The following is an 18,355-nucleotide window of genomic DNA, read 5'->3' on the forward strand; positions in this document are numbered from 1 at the left end:
GATTCTCTCTTCTCTTCTACCAAAGGCAGAGCCTGTGCATTTTCAAGAAGCAATATGGGATGTTTTTATTTGAACCTGTTTTTGGAGGCAGGTACATGGTACAAAAAATAGCATACTGGTACCCATCCCCTCAATCCAAGTAAACAATACATTAAAACATCACAAACACAAATGGATTTTCCTAAATGGATCACTCATACCATGTTCAGGAAAATCTAAAAGAACACGCAGAAAGATAGGACATTTAGAAACCCGGACTCAATAGCCAGCCTTGCCTGTGTCTGTAGTACTGTACAATTCCTTGGACTAATGCTAAAATGACTTCCAGTTGTGTCTGAAAAAGGCACCTAATTGCCAGGCATCTCTCATAAATATTCCAGTTCCAAACTAACTGAGCCACTTACCATCCATTTGAGGCAATTTAGGAAAAATGTTAACTGGGGCAACTCAGCCTGTCTGTCTTTAAAAAGGGAACAGACTTCAACCCCCTCACATCCTGCACATTAAGTGCTGGTACTGGTAGTTAGGGGATGGAAGAAACATTTTTTACAGTTGCTCGAAAGCAAAATGGTAACAGATGACATCATCGGCATGTTATTGTCATCGATGTCACTGGGCTTCTCAAATACTGGGGGAGGCGGATCCTGAAACTTAGAACAAGAGACCCTTGTGAGGGATTCTGTAAGGCAATCAGTCCATAAATCAGTAGCATGCCTGTGTAAAACAGACTGGAGGCAAGTGCTGAAGGCTCTTCACTGTTAGTAGCCTCAGGATAAACACTGGAGGGTTCCAGCAATCATACTGGCACTAGCTAAGAAATAACCGGTGATTTAACGGGACAGAGCAACAACGAAGCTTGCAGCCACTTAGTGGGTGACACAAAAGAACTGGGTGCAAAAGGCTACAACTCAGGCTTCTGCATTTGACAGTCCAACAGTAGGCTTACACAGCTCCAGCAAAATGTAGGTATTCCTATTCCGGGACTTTCCCCCCAGAGGCAGTTTGCGTAGTAACAATCCCAGGACAACCTTCATTTTCAAACTGTTAGCAGGGATAGTCTATCCTTCCAAGTTCCCAATGGTTCTCCACTGCCCTCACAAACATACGCCCAGGCTGTAGTCCTTTGTCAGTCTCTCTCTCTCCCCCCTTTCCCTGGAAAAGCCAGCTGGCCTCCTTAGGTCAAAGATACAGTTCACAATCGGACACTCCTGGGAAATGTAGCCACAAGACTCCACAGTGCCATTACATTGTTATTTCAAGGAAGCCTAATTTTTCAACACTGGATGTCCAGGTACAAAGGAGGACAATGGGAATCCCATGCCTTTTGCACCAAATAGGGAATTTCAGCAGGCACAGTTTCCCTCTTCCCTATATGACCAGTTGCAACTGCCAAAGCTAGTGCTGTGCCAAAATTTTATTCTGCCTTTTTTTTACCATTCTCCCTCAATTAATGAGAAAATAGACTATGTTTAAAACTGATCAAAGGCAGAAAAAATTCCTGTGAAATTTTCATGGGTGGGGCGCAACATTTCTGTCCCTTGTTTCATTCTACAAATTATATCTCCCCGTGGTCTGCATTCTGCAGTCTTACTGGGTGTCCGTATTTCCTGAAAAACTTATTATGTCCTCAGCTGGACTTTCTTGTGAGTGTGGGAAGCCAAGAAGGCTGTCTTCTGTGCTTCATTTTGAAGGACTTTCCTTAAAACAAAATCAGCAAGTGTACCAACCTCAGGCACTTGGGAGCTAGCCTCCCCAGCTTCCCACACTTCAATGAAAGCCCAGAGGAAAGACATCACATCAGACCAGAAAGCACAGGCAGGAAAAACATTTAATGCAAAGAAAAACACACAACCTACTCTTTGGCACCTCATAACAATTAAACGCTCAATCCTACACCTGCAGAAATGCCAAAGCACTCTGTACATGAGACAGAAAAACAGGGGGAATAAAACTTGTAAGACTTTGAAGAACAGATTTCAGTACAGCACTAGCCAGAATTCTCACAAATTGTAAAAAGTATAGTTGGCATCTGGCCTCTCAGTTGCTCTAACACAGAGCAAGGGCTGTTCTGTGAAGAAACATAATATGCAAGTCCCCCTGGTCTATAGCTGCTTTACCAATTACTCAGAAGATACTTGCACATCCACCATGGGGCTCACATGGCAAATAATCCCGTAACATAGGTTTGGTGACTATATTATATGATTTTATTATTTTAAATTGTCCGCTGTTTTTAACCTATATTTTATGGTTTTAATTTTTCTCATAGTTTAATTCTTTTTTAATAATATACTCTGTATGTTTTAATGGTGTTGTTTTTAGTTGTAAGCCGCTCTGAGTCCTATTGGAAAAAGGGCGGGGTAGAAATAACATTTATTGTTATTATTATAACATCTGAAAGGAGACACATATCTGTAAACAAGGAGTGAAAGTGCACCAAGCAACCATGGCCACTCACAGCTTCCAGGCCAAGGGATGCAACTCCGTCACTCTTCAGTGGATTCACTGGGAATACATCTGCCACATAACATGTAGGGATGTGAGAAACCTTCCCTATTATTTCCCTGGATATTTCCAACTTGCCAAAAAGTGATATCTTATAGGCGGGACTCTTACTCCACAAAAGCTAAAAAGCAGTTTTCTGAAATGTATTATTAGGGACACAGAAAGCTGACTGATATCACATCAGACCATTGGTCCACCTAGCTTAATATGGTCTATGCTGATGGACAGCAGCTGTCCAGAGTTCCACGAAGAAAACCCTCCTAGTTCTACCTGGAGAGGCCGGGGATTGAACTGAGGAGCTTCTGCATGCAAAACAGACGCCCTACCGCTGAGCGACAGTCCTTCTACAAACAGCATTCATGTGCAATACTCCAGTTAAGGTGCAGAAAACTTGCTTTACTTCAAGGTGCAAAGACCAAGTTCCATCTGATATACAACTTGTGCTGACCATAGTTCCTCATTTCAACCATACATTGGTTAGCTATTGTACAACTACCTAGTCTATCTGAGACTCATTATGGTCTTCATTCAAATAAAAGACCAGCTCACTGTTGTGCATCTTTCAGATCTAACCAGCGCTCAACACACTTTCCCACTCAACTAGGAGCTTACTGTTGTGCATGGTGCCAGGCTCATGGTCATCATAATTCACCCATCCCCACCCATGTCACAATCCTGTGCACATTTATATGGAAGTAAATCAAACTGAACTCAAAGGGACTTATTTGGGAATAAAGTTGCTGAGAACTGCACTATAAATTGCTATCATGTTCCTTCTAATTAGCTTGACCGTGCAAAAGGAATTCACTATTTCCCCCCTCTATTCCTGCCTAATAAGTGTTCAGGAAACTGTTGTTATATTTGGGACACCTATTTGCAACTCTGAATGTGCCTTTTTATTTCCTCCTGATCATAGAGACTGCAGATAACTTCTACATCCTTAAAAAACGCAGGTTAAGAGAGAACTCACCTGCAAAAGTTTCTGAACATAGATTGTGTTGTCCCTTTCATGTGTTTTGTTACAGTTCCGCTCTTTCAGAGGCCGGTAGACACAACACATTGTGAAGCAAATCATGTACAGGACATAGAATAAGGCCAAGATGCAAAAATATGGCCTTCCATATTTATTCCACTTCAGGCTTACTAGCTCGTTTATTGGGGTAAGGTCTAGGATCCGACGAGCCTGCAGAGTATAAAGACGATTTTGTCATTCCCTTCCCCAGGGAGAAGACCCACTAATTAATTACTTTAAAAAAACATTTTGACTTTACCTTTACATTGCAATGAATGCTTTTTGTAGAGTTTTGCAGAGGAACTCATGTGCACACCTAGTCAAGCAGGATTTAACATCTGTCCATTAGTGGATGGACGGGGAGGTTAAATCCTGCTTTCTGCAGGGTTGAGCTGCACTAGCGACAATTATGAGAGAAATATGCCAGAAGTACAACATAAATTATGAAAAACGCCACTATCACTGACAGCAAGACAGATAAGATAGAATTTGGTGGAAACTGAACTGCAGAAGAACAGAAAGAGCACTGATTATGAAAAATACAGGTCACAGAAATTCTTACATCCCTAATAATTACATATAAACCTAGCTCTCAATAAGGATTAGAAAGAACAGTATAGTGTAAGAGCAAACAGAATGAACTGTAAGGCAGAAGACCCCAGTTTAAATCTCATAACTTGCAGGTCATGGGGTAGTCTTAGACAAACCATAATCTCTCAGCCACCTCACCCAATTAGATCATATGGGAATAAATTTTTTGGCCTACTCTAAAGGGCTATTGTGACTATTATGATAATGCACATGAAGTTCTTTGAACAATCAATGCAGTGATGATAATGATGACAATCCTTTAGCAGATTAAGTGTTGTGTGACAGAGCAAAATAGTTTGCATACTTTCAACCCTCAGGGAATTCCTTGTACAAAACCCCATCTGCCACAAAACCCTATATAAGTGCCATGGAATTCTGCAGCGTGTTGCAGCGAATTCTGGAGATACCCAACCCTCTCTTGTGTCTATTCATGTGAAGATCAGTGATGGAGGACATTTGGCCTTCAGGAAAGCTTGCTTTTACTGATCTCTCCTCACTGAGGTACCTGGATAAACTGTCAAGAAAACAACAGGGCTTTCCAGAAGGTCACTTGAAAGCTACTGTTCTAGATGAATTTAGCGTGGGCCCCCCTCCCCCCTGCAAATACCTCTCTCTTTCTGGAGGTGACAATGAGCTCCAGAAGCGACTGATCATCACCCCAGGAGTCAATTTCCGTGAGGTCATACAAGGTGGATGTCAAAGGCCCAAAAATCCATTGGATGTGCTTTCTTCTTTGCATTAGGTGCTGGAACATCTGATTATTGGGAAGCAAAGATCTCAGTTAGACTAGACCCATGTGAAAGTGGTTTCCATGAATTGTGCAGCTGCCTCTATGAACCTCCCCCGGTGCAATTTCTCTCCCTCTATCTATGATAGATTTAGAAAAATACAAAACCATAAAGAAAAAGAGTACATAATAATAATAATAATAATAATAATAAATTTAATTTCTTCATCGCCTATCTGGCCAATGGCCACTCTAGGCGACTTACAAAATTATTAAAATACAATTAATAAAATACAGTAATACAATAAAAACAATAGATCTACAACAACAATATTAAAACTGGGTAGGAGGCATTACAATTATATCGATTAACCCTCCCCGGATACCCCGAAGGCCTGCTGAAAAAGCCAGGTCTTTAAGGCTTTCCAAAATACATTTAGGGAAGAGGCATGCCGGAGATCTTGTGGGAGGGAGTTCCAAAGAGTGGGGGCCGCCACTGAGAATGCCCTCTCTCTTGTACCCGCCAATCTGGCTGTTTTTGTTGGCGGGATTGAGAGAAGGCCCTGTGTGGCTGATCTTGTCGGGCGGCATAATTGGTGGCGTTGAAGGCGCTCCGTGAGATAATCACACAATAAACCTCAATGTACAGTTATATTTACAGAAATCTCATTGTATTTAAATCTTTATTGAAACCATCGCTCAGGGGCAGCCAACATAGTGCCCTCTAGATATTGTCAGCCTACAACTTCCATCAGCCCCAGCCAGCATAGCCAAGGGTCATGGATGATGGGAGTTGTAGTCCAACAATGTCTGGAGAGCACCACATTGGCTACCTCTGCCATAGCCAACACCTCCAACTGCACGTTTTCTTTTCACTTAATTTCATTCTAATACCATATCAAGAGAATCCAATATGTCAACAAGAACTCACTTCTCTTACTTTTTCATACCCTTACATGTCTTTTATGGTGCAATTTCTTTGGCCTAGTTAATATGTTATACTGGTAAGCGGGCTGCAGCTGGAAACCCAAACCACATGGGTGCTCAGCCACACAGACAGCTGTTCATATCTGGAGCAGCTCACAGGGGTTGGGCCAACCCAATCACACCAGAAGGAGTTGGTAATATGTTCTTTCTACAGCCCATTGCTATGTTTGCAACACATCTAGCAGTTTCGCTAGAGATGCTTTGTTGTCCTTCCTACAAGTTTTAAGGTATGCACATAAATATTCACCCCTGCAAAAGGAGGGTTGTGAGAATGGGGGGGGGGCTGTTACCAATCACATTGCCTGGGGTGAGGGTGATTACAAAGAGCATCTAAAAGGATTCTGCCTGGGCTAATGCTCAGCCAGGTCAAGGAAGCTTCCCTGAGCTTGGTCAGACAAGCTGAGGGAATGCACAGCTCCTTTGCAGGTGAGCGTAGAAGTAGGGGGCGCAGACAAGGAAAATCCTACTGCCTCACCAGATGTTCAGTATACAAGTGTGGGAATAGGCCCACAGTGTCTAAGGCACCTGGAAACTGTAGTTTTGTTTTAATATCTTAATGATTATTACATTTTTTATTTTATTATTACTAGTAAGCTTGAGAGCCTCAAAATGATTTTGATAAAGCAGGATCTAAATATATTAAACAAAAACACAACCACCACCTATAGCTACAACTGTAGCAAAATTTGGCCATGCATTCATTTGCTCACCACCGTGTTGCCCTCAACACCAGCCAATTTAAATGGAGTGAGCCCCTCGTTGTTGAGGACCAAGTCCAGGTCTCCCAGCTCCCTCTCTCCCTTGCTGTAGCAAAGGAACAGATTGTACATTTGACAGGCAGATGCTTTGTTCGGCTGGAGAACTAGGATGTGAAGGACAGAGTTACCTGCAGTAGCACAAACAAAAAAAGAAGACTCATTCCTATATCCTGAGGAGTGTTTGATAGGCAACACATGGCCCCTGCTCTGCCTCATCATTAGCATTCTTGGTGGTTTTGCAGAAAGAAGAGGCCAGGGTTTAAAAAACGAGGCACTGAGTTTTTATGCATTTAATATATTTGCCAATAAGGATTGTTGCTGGCCTGTTGGATGGTGTTTTTAGTTTTTCAGTAAAGGAGCTTATAGAACAAAGCTACATGAACAGCAGAATCAAGCGGAGTAGCTCTCGCTACTGGGACGCACCATTTCTGATCGGAGACGTTCAAATAAGTAATCCCCAAAGTGGTAGCCCAGCTAAAAATGAATGGTGTGATTCTTCTGATCATACAGCCTGGCTTTAAAAACTAGTTTATACAGTCAGCAGAACCAAACGGCAAAGCTTTCTCCGGACTATACCACTCCAGGATGCAAATGGTGGTCGTGTTTCAAGGTTCCTTCGCACACACCCTGTACATAGAAAGAGAACATGTCAGGGAGAAGAATAAGCTCAATCTTCCCTGAAATGCTGGTTCTCCATTGGCAGGGAAGTTTGGGGGTTTATTGTGCAAAGGATACAAATACACCCATACACCTGCTGTCTGAACTGGTACAATTGAAATTGATTGAAATTGAAACTTTATTTTTACCCCGCCCTTTTTCCAAACTGGAACTCAGGGCAGCTTACAAATAAAACTACGTGCAGTTAAAAACATAGAAAAACATACAATTAAAATGCAATTAAACTATACACAACCTTAAAACCATAAAAGGCACTTAAAAATCTAAAAACAATTTAAAATAATACAGATAATAATATAAAACATTAAAACAAGCCTTGTAAAGCCCAATCCTAAACACCTTCTATCCCAAAAGTCTGTCAGAATAAAAAAGTCTTTACTTGCTGACGGAAGGATGGCAAGGAGGGGGCCATTCGTGCCTCCCTAGGAAGGGAGTTCCAGAACTTAGGAGCAGCCACTGAGAAGGCCCTATCTTGCGTCCTGACCAATCGCACTTGCGAGGGTGTTGGGACTGAGAGATGGGCCTCTCCTGAAGATCTCAGGGCCCAGGCAGGCTCGTATAGGGAGATACGGTCTGACAGATAGCTTGGACCTGGGCCTTATAGGGCTTTAAAGGTCAAAACCAGCACTTTGAATTGTGACCGGAAACAAACTGGCAGCCAGTGGAGCTGTTGTAACAAGGGACTTGTATGTTCCCTGTAACCAGCCCCTGTTAATACTCTGGCTGCAGCTCTTTGTACCAGTTTAAGTTTCCGACAAGTCTTCAAAGGCAGCCCCACATAGAGCGCGTTACAGTAGTCTAAACGGGATGTAACTAAGGCATGCATCACCATAGTCAAATCAGGCATTTCCAGGAACGGGCACAGCTGGCGCACTAGTCTTAAATGGGCAAAGGCACTCCTGGCCACGGCCAAGACCTGGGCCTCCAAGTTCAGAGCAGAGTCCAGGAGCACACCCAAACTGCAAACCTGTGTCTTCAGGGGGAGTGTAACCCCATCGAGCACAGGCTGAATCCCTATTCCCTGATCTGCCCTTTGACTGACCAGGAGCACCTCCGTCTTGTCTGGATTTAGTTTCAATTTGTTCGCCCTCATCCAGTCCATCACTGATGCCAGGCACTGGTTCAGGACCAGGACAGCTTCCTTGGCTTTAGGTGGAAAGGAGAAATAGAGTTGGGTGTCATCCGTATACTGATGGCACCGAACCCCAAACCCCCAGACAACCTCTCCCAGCGGTTTCATATAGATGTTAAATAACATGGGGGACAAAACTGAACCCTGAGGGACCCCATAGGTCAATGGCCAAGGGGTCGAACAGGAGTCCCCCAGCACCACCTTCTGAGTTCGTCCCTCCAGAAAGGAATGGAGCCATCATAACACAGTGCCCCCAAGTCCCAGCAAGGCGGTCCAGAAGGATGCCATGGTCGATGGTATCGAAAGCCGCTGAGAGGTCCAGTAGAACTAACAGGGACACACTCCCCCTGTCCAGCTCTCTGCGAAGGTCATCCACCAAGGCGACCAAAGCTGTCTCTGTCCCGTAACCAGGCCTGAAACCAGACTGAAATGGATCCAGATAATCCGTTTCATCCAATAATCTCTGGAGCTGGGCGGCCACCACACGCTCTATTACCTTGCCCAAAAATGGAATGTTGGAGACTGGCCGATAATTGCCCATTATGGAGGGATCCAGGGAGGGCTTTTTCAACAAAGGCCGTACAACTGCCTCTTTTAGGCACGATGGAATTCTGCCTTGTTGTCAAGAGGCATTAACTACTCCCCTCACCCACTCGGCCAGTCCCCCTCTGGCACTTTTAATGAGCCAGGAAGGGCAAGGATCCAGCAGACATGTGGTGGCTCTCACCTCTCCAAGGATCTTGTCCACATCCTCGGGCTGTACAAATTGAAAGGAATCCATTATTACTGGACAAGCAGGAGCCAAAGTTACATCCCCTGAGACTGTATCAATTTTAGCGTCCAAGTCGGAGTGAATCTGAGCGACTTTATCTGCAAAGTGCCGTGCAAATTCTTGACAGCGGGCAGTTGAGTGGTCTATATTACCCTCCTGGGGGCCAGAGTTTAAAAGACCCCTGACCACTCGAAACAGCTCCGCTGGACGGCTCCCAGTAGGCGCAATGGTGGCAGAAAAGAAAAGTTTCTTCTTAGCCCGCACTGCCACGAAGTAGGCCTTCAGATAGGCTCTAGCCCATGTTCGGTCAGACTCGCACCGAGTCTTCCGCCAACATCGCTCTAGTCCCCGTCTTATTCGTTTCATCGCCGCCAGCTCCCTGGTAAACCAGGGAGCTGGTTTGGCTCCACTCCATAAGAGGGGACGCTCAGGAGCAATCGTGTCCACCGCCCTGGTCATTTCCCCATTCCAGAGGTCAACCAGGGTTTTGACAGAATCACCTGCCACGGTGACAGAAAAATCCCCAAGAGCCATCAGGAAAGCATCCGGATCCATCAGCCTCCTGGGGCAGACCATCCTAATCGGTCCCCCACCCCTGCAGAGGTTCTGAGTCCCAGTGAGTCTAAACCCAACCAGGTAGTGATCTGTCCATGACAACGGAACTATAGAAAGTTCCTCCACACCAAGATCACCATCATCCCATCCAACACAGAAAACAATCCCCAAAAGGTTTTATCATTTGACTCTACAGATGAGATAATGAACCTGGGTTCCTCTACAAGAAGAATCACACTACCAAAGAACACTGGCCTACAATGATCAGGATCCCATCTTTGGGCATCTTGCCTCCTGCTGCCCCAGGAATGCCTGTTAACTCTTGCATCCTGACACCGCTAGCAGAACATAGGCATACGACCACAAGGGAGGGGCCCACGGGACCACACACTACTCCAGCGTGCACCCCCCAAGGTTTGTTGCAGATCCCTTTCAAGATGCCATACCCAAGGAGTCTTGTACGCGGATGTTGGCGCCATTTTCAATGAGCAGCTGCACAATTGCTTCACTCCCTGCACAGGCAGCAAAAGATAAAATGTGTTCCCCTGAGGAGGCAGGAACAAGACAAAAGGAAGGTTTAAAAAGAGGAGCAGTAGAAGAGCACCATTTCAGATGTCACAGAGGTGGGTGAGAATTTATTTATTTATAAAAGTATGCATATGCTGCCAATTCACATACTATAAGACAGCGGTGTCAACAATATATACAATATATATATATAAAACACCATAGAAACAGGGGGGGGAAGCATTAAAATGATTGGCTGATCAGAAAATTTAAACAGTCATACAGACCTATCTAAATAAAAAGGAAGTGTCACAAGCAAAAGTTTCAAAGCTTGGCTATATCCTTGGAAAATACACCCGAGTGAAAAGAACATACCCACACGTATGCACACAGAGAATATTTTAATAATATCAAGCAGGGTTACACTGTATAATTAATTACAACTACAGAAACGTTATCAACACAGGTCAGTTAACACCAATACCACCAGTTCATATTTTAAGGAAATGAATGTGTGCTTTTGACGTGCATAGCTAACACACAAGCCTATTCAGTTGTGCACAGATTTACCTGGGTTGTAACACTAGCATATTGTGATTTCCCTGGGAATGGCCAGTTTCATGAGTGATCCCAAACCGATCCCAAACCAATGTAGCAAAACTACATTTCCAAGGGTTTCTCAGGGTAAAAAAATAGCTGTTGCAGCAGTTTTGCACAGATACATCCCAATGGGCTGTGATGACATCACAATACAGGTACGCTTGCCTAGAAGTTATGTGACTGAACTCCACCCAGGCTTTGAGTTTTGGTTGAATATCCCATATTGAAAATAACGTGAAGTCCCACTATGCGCTTCAGGAAGTTCAGCATACATGAAATGTCAACCATCTAGCCTGTTTTATCTAGTTGCAAAAGGTTAAAGTTTACTTGCGGTTTTAAGAGGTTACAAAATCAGTTTCACAGAAAGGTAATTGCCTCTCACTTCTCACTCAAATTAAGCTATGACCTATAGGGTTTAAAAGAAAGACTAAATACCCTCTGAGATTAGACATTTCCCACCAACAGAACTGGAACTCTATTTGAGTGAGAGGAGCTAGATAAGGGAGGCAGAATTCAGACACCCACCTCTTTTTTATGCACTGTCTCTGGAGTGTTGCAATTTATTTCAAGTGAAAATTAATGAAGGCTCATTACCAAAATGCTTGAAAATTGATCTACTAAGCATGGTTTAATTACTGCCTGAAACAGGTAACAGGCGATCTGTCTAAGCACAGCACGGCAAATCCTCAGCTCCAGTGAAGTCAGTAGGGAAATTCTGATTTACATAGGCTGGAGACTCACTCGTGACGGAAAAGAAAGGCTTTAAATGAAAATATACCACAGCAGACCAAGGAATTGAGAGATGAAACAACTTGTTGAAGGCCTGGAGGAGCAGCATTTTATCTGAACTGCAAGGGAATTTGAAGAAGAGTGTTGAAAAGGCTTAGAGCATATTTGCACAGCACACTTATATCTAGGGATAGGGAAATCAGCTTCTTTCTGTGCTCATTCAATTTTTTTCTCTTTTTTAAAACATTCTGGAAATACAAGAGATAATAGACAGCTAAGATCTGATCCACACTTGAGTCCAGGTGAGGTGTGGATCTGGTCAGCTCATACTGGAATTTACGAAGGTCAGATTCCTCAACTATCTCTATGTGTCCTCGTTTTAGACCAGTTTAATTGCCAGAGAACCCTGGGAGTTTGGTGAGGGGTGCCCAGAATTCTCTGTTAAAAACAGCTAGTCCACCCAGTTCCTTAACATGACAGCTCCGTGGGGCAATGGAAGAAATGGTAACACCAGCTAAGCCTGTCTTGTTCCTGTCTCAGATCTCATCCTCTTAGCCTCTGATTTCTGCAATGTGAACATAATACCAATCTACATTATAGAACTATTATAAAAATTATTGAGATTATGCAGTGTTGTGGAGTATTTTGAATACAAAATACGCTGTATAAATGCTCATTCCCTTGATTCAGCTACATTATATGTGTGACTAGTCGAGCCCAAATCTTGACATAAATTTCAATGCGTGTTTGATTGTGCTTCCCACTGAAACAATGCGGTACACTCAGATATATGTCCGGATATACATTTGGATTTGCACCACAGTTCTTGATTCAGCAAGCGATAAGAGCAGATTTCTAAAGCAGGATCAGGACAGTTTTTCTCAAAAGGAAAGGGCCTTCCTTTCCCACAAGGGGAGGGCCTTTAGATTCTAGGCCCATTCAAGTAGACTTCTTTCCTTTCTTACTTACAGCCAATGTCACTGAAGATAGACTATCCAAAAGGTTGAAGGAATAGCCAATCGCATCAAGTGACAGAAGTGAATAGTTCCATCACAGATCAAACACCACAGACAGAACTTCCATCATCATAACACCTGACGCACACTTATTTTCAAAGTAGCCCCTCCTGCCAACTAAGAATGTGGGCCTTTGGTGGCTGAGGCACAACACTGTGGCCTACCTCTTATTGAGGTGGTCAGCATGCATATCAGAGACCGAAGTGACTGAATTATTTATTTATTTATTTATTTATTTGAAATACCTCCCCATAGAAAAGCAGAATGTGAGGGGAAGAGGATCCAGCGTGCAAACATACCAAAATAGATAAGGTTGTCACTTCTGCACCTGAAGACATATCCAGTAGCTCGTGGGCTATTAATATCTGCCCCCTTCTCAAGCAAAGCTTTCACCAGTTTCAGGTTCTTGTTCACCACAGCTATGTGAAGAGCTGTCTCCCCTGAAATACACAAATATCTGCTTACATAAAGTTCTTAGTGTTCTGTAGTCTACTCTAGAAAGACTATTAACAAAAAATCCCGAAACCCAGCTAGTTTGTGGGCGAATAACTGATGAACAATAGCACATTATACTTCAAGTCACTTGTAGCTGATACCAGCCTTAGATATGTTCAGAGAAGCTCATCTGGGTTAACTGCAGAAGAAAGGGTTATTGAATGCTTGATATGAATGCTAATTTTAAGGACAAATGCAATCGCAACATTAATCACTGTTAAAATCAACAGCTCATATTCTCACTCCGACCATTTTCATTCAAGAGAATTTGTTGGCTCTCTTTCTGCTGCTTTTATATTCCATCTTGGATTTCTCAGACGATATTTCTCAAGGAGGGAACTGGTGTAATGTAATGCCTAAGAGCTTGAGTTGGAAAATCCCTGGTTCAAAACTTGCCATAACACACTAAGTTTTCCTCTTTTCTTTTTCCTTCTTAATGAAATTGCAAAAGTAATATATATATTATTAAATGGATCTTGGCCATCTGCTCTTATACTGACTTACTCTAATGATATAGTCAATCCTATTCCCACTTATTATAATTATTAATATCCTATTCCCACTTATCATTATTAATATTATTACACATATCCCACATTTCCTCCAAGGAGCTCAAGCTGGCCTACAAGCATGGTTCTCCGCTTCCCAATTTTATCCGCACAACAACTCTGTGAGGTAGGTTAGGCTGAGAGACAGTGACTGGCCCAAAGCACAATCCTAACCAGTCAGAAATATTCAGGAGCAATCTTAATTATTGGAAGGCAGCATAATTTATGCTAGTTTAAGTTAAACCAACATAAAATACACCAGATCCAAACCCTATTCAGGTGTGAGGCTACAGCTCACTGAGCCAGCCAAAGCATGGCACAAAACAAGCTTTTAAAATAGAGTTTGACTCACACTATCCTTTTTTTTGCCAGTGTAAGTTCCACTGGGTCACTCACATGACTGAGCTGAACGGAGTTAAGATCAGTGTAAGTCTCCCCCTTGCCCAGTCCCACCACCGCCATATCCTCAGAATGCCTCTTTGTTGGGACTTAAGCTGAGGTTGGGGACTTACACCAGCATAGCCCAGACTCAGCTGAGGTTCAGCCGGCTCAACTGGAGATCCCCCCCCAATCCTAATTCACACATCCCAGTGGATCTTGGGTTGGATTGCTCCTAGGTCCTATTAAATGTAAGGATTTTGCCTTACTGAACTCAGTGGATCTTTTATTTGTTTCATTTATGAATCTCTTCCCATGAGGCATCCTGAAGTGATTTACAATACAATAACATATATAACACAGTTACATATATAAAAAGTTAGAACAATCGCATATATACAAACAATTAAAAAACTATTATAAAAGCTGTTTGAAACAATAACAGCACATACGTAAAATCAATTCAAATCCAAGACAGATACTAACTGGAATAAAGACTTTAGAAGACTTGAAAGAGAAACATCTTTACCAGGTGCTGAAAAGACAATAGGAGGCTTGGAAGGATAGGAGGCTTGATACACAATGGAAGGGAGTTCCAAAGGGTAGGTACTACCACACTGAAAGCCCAATTCCAACACTGTATGGAGCGGGCCTCCTGATAGGATGGTCTTTTCAGGGTGCCCTCTCCTGCAAAGCACAGTGATTGGTTGGGTACATAGGGGAGGAGGGGCTATTTTAGTTATCTTGGTCCCAAGCTATGTAAGGCTTTGTACATCAATACCAGCACCTTGAACTTAGCCCGGTTACTAATTGGCAGCCAGTGCAATTCTTTCAGCAACAGTCTTTGCAATAGGGCTTTTGGAAAGATTACTAGGATAATCAGAAGCAAAGCACTCTGAACACCTTAAAGGGCTATATAAGAAGGCTGGGAGGATCAGTCTAGTTCTGGACCATGTTCTCCTTTCAAATGTGTCTGTTTATAAGTCTGTTCTGTCCTGTTTCCACATTAGTATGTCAATTTTAAAAAAACTGCATGAAAACACACATATGAACATGTACTTTGAAAATGTTTTCTCACAAAATAATTATTTTATCTAAAAATATATATTTGAACATGTGTTTTGATATGTTTTTTGAGCAGAGCAAAATTAAGAATTATGCAATTCTAAAAATAAAGATGTTCCGATTCACACAGTCACCTGGGAGACATGGATCGGGCCTGTTGGTTATTAGAATGTGCAAAGAACAATAAATTCCTCAAGCATCCTGACAATACAAATGCAAAGTATTAATGACTGGAGAGCATTAGACTTGGACCCCAGGCCCCCAGATTCATATACCAGCTCAGTCATGAAATTCACAGAGTAAACTTGGGACAGTACCTATCAGTGACACTGTGAATTATTTGATGTCACCCATACATTTGAGCACTACACACTGCTCACCCCTAACTTCCAGGTCATTCATGAACAAGTTTAAAAGCACCAGTCCCAACACAGATCCAGTTTTAGGATGCACACTCACTTCATACAGAGCACTGGCCAGGCCTGCTGGGCTGCAAAATTGCCCCACATGAACCAAATATGCACCCTAGAACACATACCCAGTGCTCCCCTGTGCTACTCACTTTGGGGGGTAAATCAGATGTCACTAGATGGTTGCATGCATAGCATGGTGAATTATTACCTGGAAAATGGTTGTTTAAATGCAACCCAGACATTCATTTTAGTTTATCTTTTAGCTTTTCTGATCAGTAAAATGTGAGTCATTCTGAAACTTTGCATCTGTGATATCTGAAGGACTGTCTCTACTAACTGAGTCTATGCCCCATGTCTCTTCACCACCTGTGGTGGGCACAAGGGACAGCATTTCTCAGTAACTGAGCCCAGGTTACAGATCTGGCTTTCCTGTTCTTTATGACATCAGCCAAAGAGGTTTCAGTTTAGATGCATTTCTCAAGTCACTATTCTCCTGGACTGATGTCTGCTTGTTTTGACTGCTGTTGTAAGTTTTATATATTAGTCGTGTTGTCTGTTGCAAGACACCTTGAGGGCTTATTGCAGAATTGAAAGGCAGGATATAAATGTTACTAATAATAATTACCTGTGTACAGCTCTGATGTCATAGCCTCATTCACAAGTTCTGGAGCTGCATCCATCAAGACCTGGGCTGCTTCCACGCTATTGTACAAGGCAGCTACGTGAAGCACTGTCTCCCCAACAGCACCTAGAGAAGCCACCAGATACATAAAAGATGCCATGGGTTGTCATTCTGCTGGTCTGCTGAAGGTTCGTACAGAGGTTACAAGATTTACTTCAGATGTGCCATTTATTGCCTACAGATCAGGAAGCACAATTCCTGTTCTTCCACATCTCCTTTCATGCAAAACATAACGTGCGCCTCTCCTCTGCTCGGGAGAAGTGTGCGATCCCAAAACAGTGGAATGGTGTGTATTTTCTGGGTACAGGAGATGCAAAAAGTTTTAAAGGTATAGTTTTATTGTGTACTTTAATTATGACTGTTTATATTTTAATCATTGTGTCACTGGTTTATATACCTGAAAACTGCTTAGAAGCTTATTTTGGCATTAAGCGGCATATAAATAAAATAAAATGTTTGTTTTGTATTAGAACCAAGAAGTGCAAGACACGTATACTTCTGAAGCTGTCAGCCTCCTTCAACCCAAGAACTTAGTTTTCTCTCACTATCGCCACCCCCTTTATCCCCTGAAAATCTTTCTGCCTTTTCTTAGCAAGCAATGTGGACACAATAAGCAGTGTGGATCCAATACCTCTCTCGTGAATGTCGCAGCTATGGCTGGCAAGGAGCTTCTGAATGGCTGAGACATCGTTTTCCTTGGCAGCAAGGAGGAAAGGAGACTCCCAGATCCTGAAACAAGCAGAAAGCAAAGTAAACTCAGAACAACATATATGACCTGCACAGGGTGATTTTTCTGTCTTTATCAGCGAAGCAACTAAAAATGCCCTGGAGACACAAACAGACACATCCAAGAGGCTCCTACTTTCAACATCTTCATCTTCAACCAAAAGCCTGCAGACTTTTCATAAAAAGAAAGTAATGATTCTGTCCCTGCTCAGTAGCGCACTTAGAGCAGAAAATGGTGACTCTGCTAGCAACTTCGAACGTGTTTATTTCTGGAGTACCATAACACCAACTACTAGCAGCACAGGGCAAAATGCTATTTCAGTAATGATAATAATAATACTCTTTATTGTTACGGTCAATGACCAGCATGAGGTAATCAGATACAATTGTTAAAACACAATACTATAAAATAGAATTGTCAAAGACATAGTTATAAAATCCAAAAAAACAAAACAACCAAGAATTACAAGGTGGCTAGAGTCAGTTTGTGGCGAATATTTCAGTAATATATTCTAAAACCTTTTCAGTTACTTTGGCCTCGTTTGCACATTATACTAAGCCTAAACTGGGAATAAGCATGAGTGTGGGTAGGGATGAAAGGATCTGTCAGTTCAAGTTCTCTCCATTTTTCATTTCTCTCATCTTAAATTCAGTTCTCCACAGGCATTTTTTTCAAAAAAATCCTCATGAAAATTCCTCAGCAGTTTGGTGTGAATTTCTCCTAATAAACGCATTTTTGTATGCAATTTGACTGATAGGCACATCTGTGCAAGCAATTTCCCCTAATATAATGTATTGTATGTTATGTTCACTAACATTTTAATCATGCACGCTTTCCCCTGCTATGCAGTTTTGTAATTTGTAAGCATTGTTTGGTTGGAGAGCAGCATCCCCAAATTCAGAGGAGTGCCAATATTGAAGGATGGCTGTGTGTCAGTTCTTATATTGTTTCGGAAAGTGCAAATTTAATAGATTTGCCTTCACTTGTGAACTGAATCAAATTTCTCCCCCTTCTCTACATTGGGGTACACAGGGAGTAAATTGCAGCTACTTTGCTTCTTCTCTGGCCCTTCTGCTGCTGCACTACCTGGAGCTAAGCCACGGTTTGGCTTAGTGTAACGTGCAAACCTGGTACTCCGTCAGTTTAGATGCTATGGATTAAACTTAGCTAGGAACATCGACATACAATAGTAATGATCCATTAGGGTCCATAATTTTTTTGTACTAGTTAAAATCACAGCTAGAACACTTCAGGGATCAGGATCTCAGAAAGCCTCAGTGACAAACCCAGGACAAAAACAAACTTTGGGACAATCCAGTTGCCCTTGCTGACAGAGACAGGGAGAGACTATGAATAGTGGAATTCAGGAAGAACTAGCTACATTTCTGTATGTGTTTATGTTCTAAGCAGAGCTTGGAAAAGTTACTTTTTTAAACTACAGCTCCCATCAGCCCCAGCCGGCATGGCCACTGGATTGG

At 42.5% G+C, this 18,355-nt stretch overlaps 1 protein-coding gene across 2 annotated transcripts in view; it reads right to left on the bottom strand.

Annotated features, from left to right (window-relative positions):
- TRPV6 (transient receptor potential cation channel subfamily V member 6) overlaps positions 1-18,355 on the bottom strand; it is a 108,521-nt gene that overhangs the window by 22,590 nt on the left and 67,576 nt on the right. For both annotated transcript variants that reach the window (XR_009764141.1, XM_061637569.1), the window contains exons 2-8: positions 16,782-16,879; positions 16,094-16,216; positions 12,869-13,009; positions 10,164-10,262; positions 6,533-6,708; positions 4,716-4,862; positions 3,476-3,688 (exon numbers count right to left, since the gene is read on the bottom strand). Coding sequence is in view for 1 of the 2 variants with exons in the window: in XM_061637569.1 (XP_061493553.1) it covers positions 3,476-3,688; positions 4,716-4,862; positions 6,533-6,708; positions 10,164-10,262; positions 12,869-13,009; positions 16,094-16,216; positions 16,782-16,879 (997 nt within the window). In the remaining variant the exon portion in view is untranslated. The remainder of the gene's footprint in view (positions 1-3,475; positions 3,689-4,715; positions 4,863-6,532; positions 6,709-10,163; positions 10,263-12,868; positions 13,010-16,093; positions 16,217-16,781; positions 16,880-18,355) is intronic.

Source organism: Rhineura floridana, chromosome 1, assembly GCF_030035675.1.
Source record: "Rhineura floridana isolate rRhiFlo1 chromosome 1, rRhiFlo1.hap2, whole genome shotgun sequence".
Classification (NCBI taxonomy): Eukaryota; Metazoa; Chordata; class Lepidosauria; order Squamata; family Rhineuridae; genus Rhineura; species Rhineura floridana.